We start from the raw sequence: 15,063 nt of genomic DNA, 5'->3' as shown, positions 1-15,063 counted from the left end.
CTTCGACCTACTCCCAATCTGAGGGTTGATTCCCCATATAAATACATCAATTGCTCTGGCTTCATCCGCCTCAATTAGCACATCGTTACATGTTTTATACTTCTGTAAGGCTTAAGTGTGGTATGAAACAGTTCTGATGCGATCAGCAAATGCTTTGAAATCTTCTTCATTCTTCTATCGGAGTGTCAGTAACCAATCTTAGTAATAACTGCCACCCACTTGTCAGAGTACTGCTCTGCTAACACCTTTGCCAACACTTCAGAAGTGACTGTGTCATGCAAAGCATTGACTGACTCCACATATGTGCATGCATCACCATAAAGTTTTAATTTTGTTACATTTAAAAGAAAACTGTCAGGCCAGGAATGCATTTGCCTAATCACAAACATTTTGGAGGAACATAGTGACATTTTCACCTAGTTTTCCAGAAAATGAACATACAAAATTAACTACAGGGAGAGTACTGGCAACATTAGACATATACATAATAGGATCCACTGCAGTGGGTTTGGAAGAGCCTCTAGCAACCTGTATTGACGCCTGCTGGGTTTTACAGTAGGGCTCATATAAAGCTTCATCAAGCTACCTCTGTAACTCTGATTTGTCAAGTGCTATTTGATTAACCTGCATCTGTAACAACATGAGCTTATCTACCCCATATTAGAAGCAGCAGCTGCAGAAGCCATTTCTGGCTGCTCTGGCAAAGTACGCAAATGAGTATCAGGCGTAGTTACAATATTAGGGCCAAGATATCTGAAGAACAATAACGTTAGAAAAGAGGGGTCTCAACAATAGCCTGCACTAGATTAAGCAGCAACGAGTTCCCATGGCAGATACTCGCTGTGCAGGCGGTGAAGGATGCTTTGCTAAAACATTTATATTAACACATGTGTCACTGGAGGCAACATTGAAGAAGGTGATATCAATGGACCAGCGATACAGTGGCAATGGGCATTGAGATGACAAGGGCAGCAACGGCTGCAGTGTCAGCTTCTATGTGTGGTGGCAAGGTGGTATGAACCCTCAGCGGCATGACAATCTGGCACCATGTGGTCAACGGCGTGCACCAGACTGCACCTGCAGTGATGCATTGACTGTGGTGCAGTCCAGAAGAGCACACCCACACAGCAGAGGGGGCGCCTATTGCCTAACACATTGATGGTACACTCCGCATGCATGGAAACGTGGTGAGCACACAATATGTGCCTTCAAGTGCAAACAGGACATTGGATTTTTTTTTATCACTGGTCAGGTTACTTGGTAACTGCCAGGCTAACAAGCTCTGCCACACTGTATCCATCAAATTAAGCAATCCACTAAGTAAAAATGTCAGTTTGACCGAATGGTGAGCTAATACCACTTCAGTTGACACGACTCTGTACATGCTGAACTCGGTCTGGATGGGAAAATGAGGGGGTAGCAGGGTGTCTGGTTGTTCTAAGAGAAACCTTCAAATGAAAAAATGAAAAGATTGTTTCCAGTTGCCAGAGGGGGTTTTATTTCTTCAAATGCCTATGCCTAAGAGGTATACTAAACTCTAACTCACTATGGCAACAGGACGCTGCTGCAGTTAAACTGAGAGTATTGCGCCCCCAAAGGGAGGACCTACTGGACACATCCAGTCAAGGACCGAGCTGGCAGGCAAGAGAGCATTCTCAATACTGACACCTTCTCAGCAACCCATTCAGCATGCCCCATGTGACTGCCCCCCAGTCCTCCTGTTGGTGGGTGCTTCACTGGGTATCCCTCCATCAGTGATACTCAACATTGCATCCACAGCCAGCAGTACATTCAAGGGACAATGTTCACATGGGCTGAGTGTGGTTATTACATTAAACATCTGGTACTAAGCTGACCCAGGCTGAGTCTGTCTAACTAAAGTGGCAGTAGCATATGTCATATGAAAGATGATTAAAATGGAAAATGCAAAAAAAAAGTTTTGAAACTCTGTTTTTCCTCTCAATAAAACTGCTCACCATGCACACTTCCTCAGGTCTCTTCCTAACATTAGTAATCTCTCAACAGAAGAAAGGACAACCATTCACAACTTCAAAACTTCTCTTGACCTAATCACCCTACCCACAGACAAAGTCTCCACCACTGTTGCGATGAATCACAGAGACTACCTGACAGAAGGATTCCCCAACACTTTTCCACCTACAAGCCCTGCCGCAGTAGCCCACCCCTGAAGTCCAACATGACCTCCAATCCCTACAGAAATTCTTAGTACTATCCAAGAACCTGCTCCTGAGTCATTCTCCCTTGTAGCACCAGTGGCACCACAAGAACACACCTTCTATTTACTCCACAAACCCAACAATCCTGGATGTTCCATTGTAGCTGGTTATTGTGCTCCCACTGAAAGAATTTCTGCTCTTGTTGACCAACACGTTCAACCAACTGTCCAAAGTCTAGCCTCTTACACCAAAGACACTAACCACTACACTCACCAAATCTCCAACGTCTCCATCCATTTACCCTCTGGATCCTACTCAACAATTCTGATGCCACACTGAATACATCAACATCCCTCATGCACTTGGCATTACCACTTCTGAACATTACTGCTCTCAATGTCCTTCATACTCCAGACCCACTACCTCATTCCTCATACACCTTACCAACTACAGCCTCAAATGTATCCTTTGAGGAGAAGGTATAAAAACAAAGCCACAGCACAGCCATGGGTATCCACATGGCACTCTCTTATGCCAACCTTTTTAGAGGTCATCTAGAGGAAATCTTCCTAGCCTCCCAAAAACCCTAAACTAGGAGACAAGGTACTGACAGAATTAAAGCTGTGAGGACGGGGCATGAGTCGTGCTTGGGTAGCTCAGTTGGTAGAGCACTTGCCCACGAAAGGAAAGGTCCCGAGTTCGAGTCTCGGTCCGGCACACAGTTTTAATCTGCCAGGAAGCTTCAACCTTAAACTGTTCGTCTGGTTCAAGTTCTATGATGATGTACTCATAATCTGGACTTATACAACATCATGGTCCATCCCTGCAGTGGCCCCACTCCCAAACCCTTACCTCAGAGGTCATATAATTGTGAAAGATCCAGGTGGAAGACCTGTTCAGTCCACCAACCCAGAACTTCCTACTCCAGTCCTGTCATTCACTTATCCTATCCCATCAGAGATAGGGACTTCTGAGAAAGTAATCATGTCATATATCACCTCTGTTTCAATCATTGCACAGCTTCTTGTTTCGGTATGACCACCAACGAGCTGCCCACCAGGGTGGGCAGCCATCGCCAAACTGTGGCCAAGAACAATGTTGGTCACCCAGCTGCACAACATGCAGGTGAACACAACATGCTGAATTTCCATGCCTGCTTCCAAACACATGCCACCTAGATGCCTTCCTCCAGCTTTTTTTAATTATGCAGATGGGAATTAGCCTTGCAACACATCCTTAACTCCAGTAACCCTCCTGGCCTCAATCACTGTTAACCCACTGCCCTCAGATTCTTTATCCAATAGTTTCACCTTCCTCTTTTCTGTCACCCCTCCCAGTTCACACCACCTTCATTATATATAACAACCCACTGCTCTAGTACCCACGTATCACATTCCTAGCCCATACACATACCAACCCTCCCTCCTGCATTCCCAGACAGCTAATCAGCTGCCTCCACTAGCTACCCACTGCCAACCTCTAAGTTATTTACATTCCCACTTTTTTTATATCATTGATAATCTCACAGTTTTCATATTTCTTTCCTTGTGGCTTCTTTCGTAGTGAGAGGATAGGTCTCAAACTCAATCAATTTACTTAAGTACAAATCAGTACTCTGACAACTGTTGGCTGTATCACTAAATTACCTAATTCTTCCACTTAAAATTACCATTCCTTTACTATGTAGATCATTTTTGGCAGCTCTTTTCTGTTATTGATTTGTATGTACATCTGCCATCAGTTTGCTATGTCCCCTGCATTTAATGTTGTATTTTTTTTTTTTTCATCCACATCTCAGCTGAAACAGTTCCTGCATGCAAAAACTCGATTTTTTTTCCAATTCTGGGTTATCTGGCCTATTATATAATGCACGATGTCATCTAATGCATGATGTCATCAACCACACTGCAATTTTCCAGTCATCTAGGGTCCAACCGATATGGTCACAAGCCCAGAAGAGGTGCTGCAGGTGATGTCATGCTGTTAGCATAGGCACTAGCATTGGGTGCCTACTGTTATAGCCCACCAATGCCAAATTTTGCCAAGTGCCCTTACAGACACATTTGTCATATGTTGCACATTGATTTCTGTTGCTATTTCACACAGTGTCACTTGTCTGTTAGCACTGACAGCTCTATGTAAATGCCACTGCTCTCGGTTATTAAGTGAAGACCGTCATCCATCGTGTTGCCCATGGTAACAGACAATGCCTGAAATTTGGTATCCTCGGCTCACTCTTGACATTGTGGATCTCAGAATATTGAATTCCCTAATGACTTCCAAAATGGAATGTCACATGCATCTAGTGTCAACTGCCACTCAACATTCAAAGTCCGCCATTCTGCCATAATCACATTGGAAACCTTTTCACATGGATCATGTGAGTACAAATGATAGCTCCACCAATGCTCTGCACTTTCAAACCTTGTGCACCATCTGTGTATGTGCATATCACTATCCCATGACTTATCACCTGTGCAGAAAGACTATATTAAACTTAGATCCAATTAGTCAGTAATAGTATTTTTGATAAAATTGTTTGCTGAGAAAAGATGGAACATAATATAGCCAAAATATAGACTTACCATGTGAAAGAGACTGCTGCTGCACCATCTTTGAACATTGGAAATTTACTCTGCAAGAAATGAAGCTGACAGTAATATCGTGTCAGTGTTGAAACACCAGAGAAATCCTTCACAGCACAGACAGCTGCGGCTCGCAGCCCTTCCAATGTGTGTATTTCATTGGAGTATGATTCTGGATCTTCATGATAGAAATCTCTGATGTACTGCAACAAGGTGAATTCAGTCATGTTACTCAATTACCAAAATGAGTCAATGTTAGCTCAACACAGTGCAACATGCCATTCTATACAGTTGCACACAACTTTCAAAGCATGTGCATCAGAAAATTCAGGTTTGCATACTGCACTATTTAAGTTAGTGCAAATGAGAAGAAAAAACAATCGTTTAATGTTTGAACACACCATTAGGGATTTGCTTTTTGACACAGTCATGGTAATGTTGCAAAGAGACATGAAATGGATGTAGAGGAGGCAAGCAGTCAACTTCAGTTTATTGGGAAAATTATAGGAAATTTTGGCTCACGTATAAAGGAGACTGCATACAGAGCACTTTTCCCACCCACCCTTGAGCACTGCTTAAGTGTTCAGGATCCCCACCAGGTCTTTTCGTTGAACACTATTGAAAGGTTTAGAGAACTGTATTTGCAACACACTGCAGAGCAACTCTACTGCCAACAACATTCATCTCACGTAAGAACCATAAAGATACAACAAGAGAAATTAGGGCTCATACAGAAGCATAGAGACAGTCATTTCTCCCTTACTCCATTTGTGAGTGTATCAGAAAAGCAAATGACTAGCAGTGATACAAGATACTCTTGCTCCCTTTCATACATCATACGGTGATATGCATACAGAATTGTGACACAGAGAGGGAATTGTGTTCCATCAACTGTGAATTGAGATTTGAAACAGAAAAGTTTTACTTAAGAAGGAAATTAACATTTTTGTAGTATAATACACAGAAACCAAGTAGACTGAGACAGTGTTGGCAGATCAAGATTCAAACCTGGATGCTTCTGGATCTAATATTACTACCTTAAAAAGTGTATGGTATCAGTTAATTATGTAAAAACAGGATCTGATACAGTCATATTTGATAATCCATGATCTCCTCACTATGTGGTATTCTCGTGCACATGTCTTTCAAAGTATTAAATTCTGTACTGTTCAATATGTTTTAAGATCAGACACAAAGGAATAACAGGCAGACCTGTGACCTATAGTCTGGAGATCCTCACACACTGCCTGGTGTCTAGTCATAGAACCTCAGGGTTCCCAAAAGGGGATGTGGTCATGGGGCACCAGAGGGAGATGCTGCTTTTCTGTCTAACGGTGGAAATTGCTTACACTGATGAAACAGGAATCAAAGAGGGAATTGTCTACACCTCGGCGTGAAGGGGTACAGTCGTGCCAAATGTTCAGTATCCACAAATAGGGCACATTGGTGAATTTCAGCATGAGCAGTGAGACTCTGTCGCAGGAGAGAGGACGTTCAAGTAGTGTTGCATCTTGCTGGGCACATCTCCAGAAGCCACAGGTGGGTTTCTGAGTTAACCAGGACATGTGGCCAAATCTAAGGCATTTAAAACACCACATGGCTGGTAAACCTTACCATCTCAGTTGTGGAGCATAACATTTACATTCTCCATGACTGTGCTTTTGGGATGAATACTCCCATGACAACTCTGTAGTCTTTATCCCCTTTCTGAAACTGACTGGCAAATTGTTCCAGATCAGGACATAATTATTCATCTAATTCTAGAGTCAAGCAATAGTGTAAAATAATAACTTGCCTCATGTTACAGATTCTGGGGAAGCAGCTGAGCAGAATCTTGTGGTGTAGGTTTTGGGTTGATGGTTCATCATGGGGTTAAACAGTGAGTACATCAGACACTCAGTGAAAATCGCATTCATCTAGAGGTAATGACATCCACCAGGAATGTGACTGGATGAGGAAAGTATGTAGGTAACAGCAAGGTACTTAAGGCAATACTGACGTCGGAGCTGAAAAACTTTATGGAGAAATGTATGATCAGATCAATACATAGGTTAGTGCAGATGAGTGGTCTCCAAGGGATCCGCTGCAGTGAGAGAAACCCAACCCACATATGCCCCCTGCCAAACCAATTAAGGGCAAGGACAGCTACAGAGTACAGTCATGAGATCCAGAACACTAAATGGGAAAGGACTAAAAATTTAATGGACTTCAGCTGGAATGTCAGTAATAAAACAAGATGAGGAAAATAGTTCAGTAGAAGGTGGGTGTCCCCAGGGATCTGCCCACAGAGGGAGCAGGCTTTCCCACAGCCATCCTACACCACAGACAAAGCATCAAAGAGGGTGACATCACTCAACATTCAATTGTGTGCCACTCCTACAGTGAAAAACAGAGTGTGTCATAAAAAGAGGTAAAGAGCAATTAAAACAGAGGGAAGAAGCGATGACAGAGGCAAGAGGCAAAGGACACAGGGTATAGGGTCTCCCTGACCCTGCACATGGCAAAGGTCCCACCCTAAAGGTAGTTTAAAATTTTATATCTGAGAATAAAAACTAGTGTCATGCAGAATCACTTCAACTGTCATGGGTTGTCTGCCAGCATGAGAGGCAACAAATTCAGAGACCCTTGCTTACCGTGCAGAGCCAGAAGAAGGGGCATTCAACCAGTAAATGAGAAACTGTCTGCAAGGAGTGACAGACATTTAGACCTTGAAATACATTGGTTCTAATTCGTGGCCTGGGTACCTACCAAGAATGGGGGAAGGAACACAGGTAGTACATTCTAAGGAGGGGTAGGCAGAGGTCTTAGCCAAAAGCTGTGAGGCCACTCTAACTGGTAATCCCACATGAGGGTGGGTGTCAGAATGCTGACGCCCCTTGTATTGCAGAAAGAATAGAATATGTTCGACAATCAGGAAACTGTCAAAGGGAGATTGCATAGGAGACCAAGAGTTGGTACTGTTGGAAATGAAGAGGGAAGATCCCTATTTTGGTAAAGAGACTGTGTATGGGACTAGTCTGGTAGGCATCAGTGGCGAGTGGAACTCCAAGATGACAAACTGGGGATAACAACTGGCAGCTGGAGGTGCCAATAAACCATAAACTGGACAACCACAGTCTAACCAGGATTAGATCAGACCCTGGTAGATAAGGAGAAGAGTAGTGTGATTGGCACCCAAAGAGGTGTGGGCAAGGAAGGAGACAGCATTAAGCCTTTAGCTCATGCACATGGGGCAGATAGGCCAGCTTTAGTCAAAGAGAAGAAATGGGGACTGTGCAATGACGTCCATGCACTGGGTACCCAAGTAGAGTCCTGTGTCAGGACAAACCATGAGATAACAGAAATGCATGACCTGCACTTTTGTAGGAGAGAAATAGAAACCACTGGAAAATATCCAACTGGGAATCCAGTGGATGGCATCTTGGAGTTGGCAATCACTCAGGGATAGAAAGGGAGCTGTATACAATGCAAAAGTTATTGACATATCTTACGGGGTTGATCAGTGGCTTGATAGAAGTCACTAACACTCTGACGGCAATGAGGAAGAGCATGACAGCATGATGAAGAAACTGTGCAAGGCAATGAAACAGAAGATCCATTATCAGAATTATTCCAAAAATGGATATGCTTCCAGGGATGATGTCCGCAGTACAAAATCAAGTTCGTGTTATGTCATACAATCAACATGTTATCATGGCAAGACAGGAGGCTATACCTACAAAACAAGAAATATCCGATATTAATAATCCTTAGCAAAAGAATTTGCTTAGTCATAAAGTAACATGGCAAAGGAATTTTCTGAGTCACAGAGTAAAACATGTAGTGAAATTTCTATAGGGATTAACAAGCTAAAATAAGCTCAACCTGACTTGCTTGAAGTAATTAAAAAATTAAAGATGAGTAGGCAAAATACTAACTGCTCAAGAGAAGTTGTCAGAAACCATTCATGTATTATCATGACAAATTACCTCTTGAGCAAGGAAAAAATATTGATGAACAGTTCGCCTTACAGAGTGAAAAATTTGTCATGGAATTCACTAGTTGGAAGTCTAGAAAATATGAACAGTTGGTGCAAGAGATAGGCAGTAAAGTTCAAACACCTATAGAGCATATCTCAGACCTGTACAACAGCTTAGCAAACATCGTAAGACATGCTGCACATTGTGAAAAAGCAGCTGGAGAAAGTGAATCAAGATTTAAACAAAGTTATGGAGGTGGTGTACGACACACAGCTGACAATGCACAAACCATATAGAATAGATGCGCTGGAGCCCTTATTGGGTCACATGCAGAGAGAACATGTTATGCCAGCCACTCAATTGTTACCGCGGCTGCAGTATGTGATGACGGCCATGTGAAATTAAACATCCATATCAATGAAAGAAAATTTAATAAAACACCAGCAATTCGAAATTTTCCCCAGGACGTGCTAGGTACACACCTCTGTGTGTTCATATGGGCATTTCGTGGCATATTATACCATTCATATGGAGTGAAATCCTAAAAGTTGCTTTTTTGAGTAGATAAACACATGAGGATGCCATGATTTGGGCAAACAAAGCTTGGAAATATTGCAGAACCTATTATGAAAGAGACCTTTGGAGAAAAGAGAATCGCTTGCATGAATATCAAGAGCTCAGATGGAAACCCAGTTCTAAGCAAAGAAAGGAAAGCAGAAAAATGGAAGGAGTATATAGACGGTCTATACAAGGGCGATGCTCTTGAGGACAATATTATAGAAATGGAAGAGAATGTAGAAGAAGACGAAATAGGAGATACGATACTGCATTAAGAGTTTCACAGAGCACTGAAAGACCTAAGTCAAAACAAGACCCCGGGAGCAGACAACATTCCATTAGAACTACTGACAGCCTTGGGTGAGCCAGGCCTAACAAAACTCTACCATCTAGTGAGCAAGATGTATGAGATAGGCGAAATACCCTCAGACTTCAAGAAGAATATAATAAATCCAATTCCAAAGAAAGCAGGTGTTGACAGATGTGAAAATTATCGAACTATCAGTTTAATAAGCCACAGCTTGAAAATACTAACACGAATTCTTTTCAGACGAATGGAAAAACTGGTAGAAGCTGACCTCGGGGGAGATCAGTTTGGATTCCGTAGAAATGTTGGAACACATGAGGCAATACTGACCCTACGACTTATCTTAGAAAATAGACTAAGGAAAGGCAAACCTATGTTTCTAGCATTTGTAGACTTAGAGAAAGCTTTTGACAATGTTGACTGGAATACTCTCTTTCAAATTATAAAGGTGGCAGGGGTAAAATACAGGGAACGAAAGGCTATTTACAATTTGTACAGAAACCAGATGGCAGTTATGAGTCGAGGGACATGAAAGGGAAGCAGTGGTTGGGAAGGGTGTGAGACAGGGTTGTAGCCTCTCCCCGATGCTGTTCAATCTCTATATTGAGCAAGCAATAAAGGAAACAAAAGAAAAGTTCACAGTAGGTATTAAAATCCATGGAGAAGAAATAAAAACTTTGAGGTTCACCGATGACATTGTAATTCTGTCAGAGACAGCAAAGGACTTGGAAGAGCAGTTGAACGGAATGGACAATGTCTTGAAAGGATGGTATAAGACGAACATCAATAAAAGCAAAATGAGGATAATGGAATGTAGTCTAATTAAGTCGGGTGATTTTGAGGGAATTAGATTAGGAAATGAGACACTTAAAGAAGTATAGGAGTTTTGCTATTTGGGGAACAAAATAATTGATGATGGTCGAAGTAGAGAGGATATAAAATGTAGACTGGTAATGACAAGGAAAGCATTTCTGAAGAAGAGAAATTTGTTAACATCGAGTATTGACTTAAGTGTCAGGAAGTCGTTTCTGAAACTATTTGTATGGAGTGTAGCCATGTATGGAAGTGAAACATGGACGATAAATAGTTTAGACAAGAAGAAAATAGAAGCTTTCGAAATGTGGTACTACAGAAGAATGCTGAAGATTAGATGGGTAGATCACATAACTAATGAGGAGGTATTGAATGGAATTGGGGAGAAGGGATCAGTTGGTAGGACATGTTCTGAGGCATCAAGGGATCACCAATTTAGTACTGGAGGGCAGGGTGGAGGGTAAAAATCGTAGAGGGAGACCAAGAGATGAATACACTAAGCAGATTCAGAAGGTCGTAGGCTGCAGTATGTACTGGGAGATAAAGAAGCTTGCACAGGATAGAGTAGCATGGAGAGCTGCATCAAACCAGTCCCAGGACTAAAGATCACAACAACAACAACATGATGAATTTGAGTGTGCATTCTTGGTCAATGTATTGTACAAGCAGAATTCAAAAAAGATTAAGGAAACTTAATTTCCAACAAGGTAGCTTAAGAAACTATTTCAAGAAGTATATCAATAAAACTAGGTACTGGGACAAGTAAATGTCACATCACAACATTCTGCATTTTCTGAAAGATCAACTGCCCATTGACGTACAAGAAAAACTAATACACATTGGCAAATTCAGTTTCGCAAGCCATCAAAATTTAGCAGTTTCAGGTTCAATTAATATCATTTGCAAAGATCAAACGCTAGGACAAATCATCCACCAAATCAGTCTGCTGTTCCTATTACAAGCACTGGTAGAGTATTTAAACCATCTGGCGATTATCGTGGAGTCCACCATGATTATCAACAAAGCTCTCACAGAGAATGCCAAGTCAATGGTTATAACTACAACAACCACAGAAATAATGACTGGAGTTAACAGAAAAGTCAAGAATAGAGATATAACCCCAATTACTACAGAGTGTCAATAATAACAATCTCTGACAAAACAATAACCAGAGAGGTACATCATGTGACCCAACTGGAAGAATCAGCACCTGCCATTATCAAAGCAGTAGGCACTAGTAATTGATCACCAACTAGCAGGCTAGTAAACTAAATACGACCATGTTTAGCCCTGGAATGTTGGTCATGGGGCGGAATAATAAGGGTTGTTGCAAAAGAGTAAACCTACTAAGATTCAATTGTGGTTTTGACACAAGGCAAGAGTTATGCTCCGATACTAATAGCAGTTAATGCTCAACATTTTTAAGGTCTGTGATAATGCATGGATAGCACATATACCAGTTACAATAGTTCTTGTTATGGGCTCAGTTGTAAATGTCATGCCCACTTGACTTATTTCAAAGAATATGCCAATGAGTGACAGTTTCTATGTTACCCATTAGTAACTATAGAATTCTGGCGGCTGTTGGCACAAGGTTGAAGAATGATAAACTGCAGACCCATCTAGAAGTAATACTTTGAAACGTAGTGACATGATACATATTCTTTGTGATGGAAGGTTTAGTGGTGGACTGCATAATCGTGATTAAGCTACTAAGAGAAAAGAACATGAAACTAGACTTTTCCTTAGGAGAATGCTATTTTTCAGTAAGTGCAGGACCAGTCTTAGTAGATCTACTAAAACATGATGATGTACAGGGAAGATCCTCCCAAGCCCTCAAAATTAAGCAGTTAGCTACCGAAGCACTAAAATTTGATTGACAGCAGCCTGTAAATAATGCCCCTCCTTGTACTAGCGACCACATGCAATTAAAAGCTACAGAGTCAAGCTCCTTAATTGAGAGTTAATGCTCTGAATTATTAGACACATGATAACTGGACATATTAACATATTTTAGGAGAAGGCTAGAGTGATCTGAGACTATCAGTACCACCTGAACAACATACCACATAAAATCTTTTGTAAAAGTTCCTATTCATTCCATGGCCAAAACGACATACTGTTGACAAAGATATTAGAGAGACACTTAGGTATGACAGCACACAACTGAAACTTCCTGGCAGATTAAAACTGTGTGCCAGACCGAGACTCGAACTCAGGACCTCTGCCTCTCGGGGCAAGTGCTCTAGCAACTGAGCTACCCAAGCACGACTCATAACCCGTCCTCACAGCTTTAATTCTGCCAGTACCTCATCTCCTTCATTCTGGAGCACACAACTATCTGTCAGTGAGAGCTGTAATATTCTTAGTGAGGTGTATACCCAAAAGTAAAGATTTCTGAATAGAGCTTTACACGAAGTGGTCTGTTCAGAAGGACAGACTGTGAAAGTAAACAGAAGTTTTAGGTAAATTACTATATACCAGCTGTATTCCACCCAACAAATGTAGTTGAAGGTAAAGAAAAATAAGTGGGTAAATCTTCTTCCATGAATCACCAGGAATGTGGTTTCTTTGGATGAAAAGATGTGATCGCGCTAGGTAAAGTTTTAGGAAGAAACTACTCTAGATCATCTCTTTAGCTGTTGTGGTCTTCAGTCCTGAGACTGGTTTGATGCAGCTCACCATGCTACTCTATCCTGTGCAAGCTCCTTCATCTCCCAATACCTACTGCAACCTACATCCTCCTGAATCTGTTTAGTGTATTCATATCTTGGTCTCCCTCTACGATTTTTACCTTCCACTCTGCCCTCCAATACCAAATTAGCGATCCCTTAATGCCTCAGTATGTACCCTACCAACCAATCCCTTCTTCTAGTCACATTGTGTCACAAATTTCTCTTCTCTCCAATTCTATTCAATACCTCCTCATTAGTTATGTGATCAACCCATCTAATCTTCAGCATTCTTCTGTAGCACATTTTGAAACCTTCTATTCTCTTCTTGTCTAAACTATTTATCGTCCATGTTTCACTTCCATACATGGTTACACTCCATACAAATACTTTCAGAAACGACTTCCTGACACTTAAATCTATACTCGATGTTAACAAACTTCTCTTCTTCAGAAGTACTTTCCTTGCCATTGCTAGTCTACATTTTATATCCTCTTTACTTTGACCGTCATCAGTTATTTTTCTCCCCTAATAGCAAAACTCATTTACTACTTTAAGCATCTCATTTTCTAATCTAATTCCGACAGTATAACCCAATTTAATTCGACTACATTCCATTACCCTTACTCTGCTTTCTTTGATGTTCATCATATATCCTCATTTCAAGACACTGTCCATTCCGTTCAGCTGCTCTTCCAAGTCCTTTGCTGTCTCTGGCAGAACTACAATGTCATCGGTGGACCTCAAAGTTTTTATTTCTTCTCCATGGATTTTGATTCCTACTCCGAATTTTTCTTTTGTTTCATTCACTACTAGCTTGAATAACATCAGAGATAGGCTACAACCCTGTCTCACACCCTTCCCAACCTCTGCTTCCCTTTCATGTCCCTCGACTCTTATAACTGCCACATCGTTTGTGTACAAATTGTAAATAGCCTTTTGCTCCCTGTATTTTACCCCTGCCACCTTCAGTATTTGAAAGAGAGTATTCCAGTCAACATGGTCAAAAGCTTTCTCTTAGTCTACAAATGCTAGAAATGAAGGTTTGCCTTTCCTTGGTCTATTTTCTAAGGGTAGGGTCAGTATTGCCTCACGTGTTCCAACATTTCTATGGAATCCAAACTGATCTTCCCCGAAGTCAGCTTCTACCAGTTTTTCCATTCGTCTGTAAAGAATTCATGTTAGTATTTTGCAGCTGTGCCTTATTAAACTGACAGTTCGAAAATTTTCACATCTGTCAACACCTGCTTTCTTTGGAATAGGAATTATTATATTCTTCTTGAAGTCTGAGGGTATTTCGCCTATCTCATACATCTTGCTCACTAGATGGTAGAGTTTTGTTAGGCCTGGTTCACCCAAGGCTATCAGTAGTTCTAATGGAATGTTGTCTACTCCCGGGGTCTTGTTTTGACTTAGGTCTTTCAGTGCTCTGTGAAACTATTAATGCAGTATCATGTCTCCTATTTCATCTTCATCTACATTCTCTTCTATTTCTATAACATTGTCCTCAAGAGCATCGCCCTTGTATAGACCGTCTATACACTCCTTCCATCTTTCTGCTTCCCCTTCTTTGCTTAGAACTGGGTTTCCATCTAAGCTCTTGATATTCGTGCAAGTGGTTCTCTTTTTTCCAAAGGTATCTTTAATTTTCCCTTAGGCAGTATCTATCTTGCCCCTAGTGATATGCGCCTCTACATCATTACATTTGTCCTTTAGCCATTACTGCTTAGCCATTTTGCACTTCCTGTCGATCTCATTTTTGAGACGTTTGTGGATTTCTATTACCCCTCGTCTTTTTACCCAAATGATCCTCTGCTGCCTTCACTACTTCATCCCTCAAAGCTACCCATTCTTCTTCTACTGTATTTCTTTCCCCCATTCTTGCCAATCGTTCCCTAATGCTATCCCTGAAACTCTCTACAACCTCTGGTTCTTTCAGTTTAACCAGGTCCCATCTCCTCAAAGTCCCACCTTTTTGCAGTTTCTTCAGTT

The 15,063-nt window shown here is 41.4% G+C and overlaps 1 protein-coding gene across 1 annotated transcript in view; it reads right to left on the bottom strand.

The window, feature by feature from the left end:
- LOC126267129 (tyrosine-protein phosphatase non-receptor type 23-like) overlaps window positions 1–15,063 on the bottom strand; it is a 125,778-nt gene that overhangs the window by 68,460 nt on the left and 42,255 nt on the right. The window contains exon 2 of the mRNA XM_049972051.1: window positions 4,763–4,965. Coding sequence (XP_049828008.1) covers window positions 4,763–4,965 — 203 coding nt within the window. The remainder of the gene's footprint in view (window positions 1–4,762; window positions 4,966–15,063) is intronic.

The sequence above is a fragment of the Schistocerca gregaria genome, chromosome 4 (assembly GCF_023897955.1).
Source record: "Schistocerca gregaria isolate iqSchGreg1 chromosome 4, iqSchGreg1.2, whole genome shotgun sequence".
NCBI lineage: Eukaryota > Metazoa > Arthropoda > Insecta > Orthoptera > Acrididae > Schistocerca > Schistocerca gregaria.
Note: the sequence above shows the minus strand (reverse complement) of the source record. Positions and strands in the feature narration are given on the sequence as shown.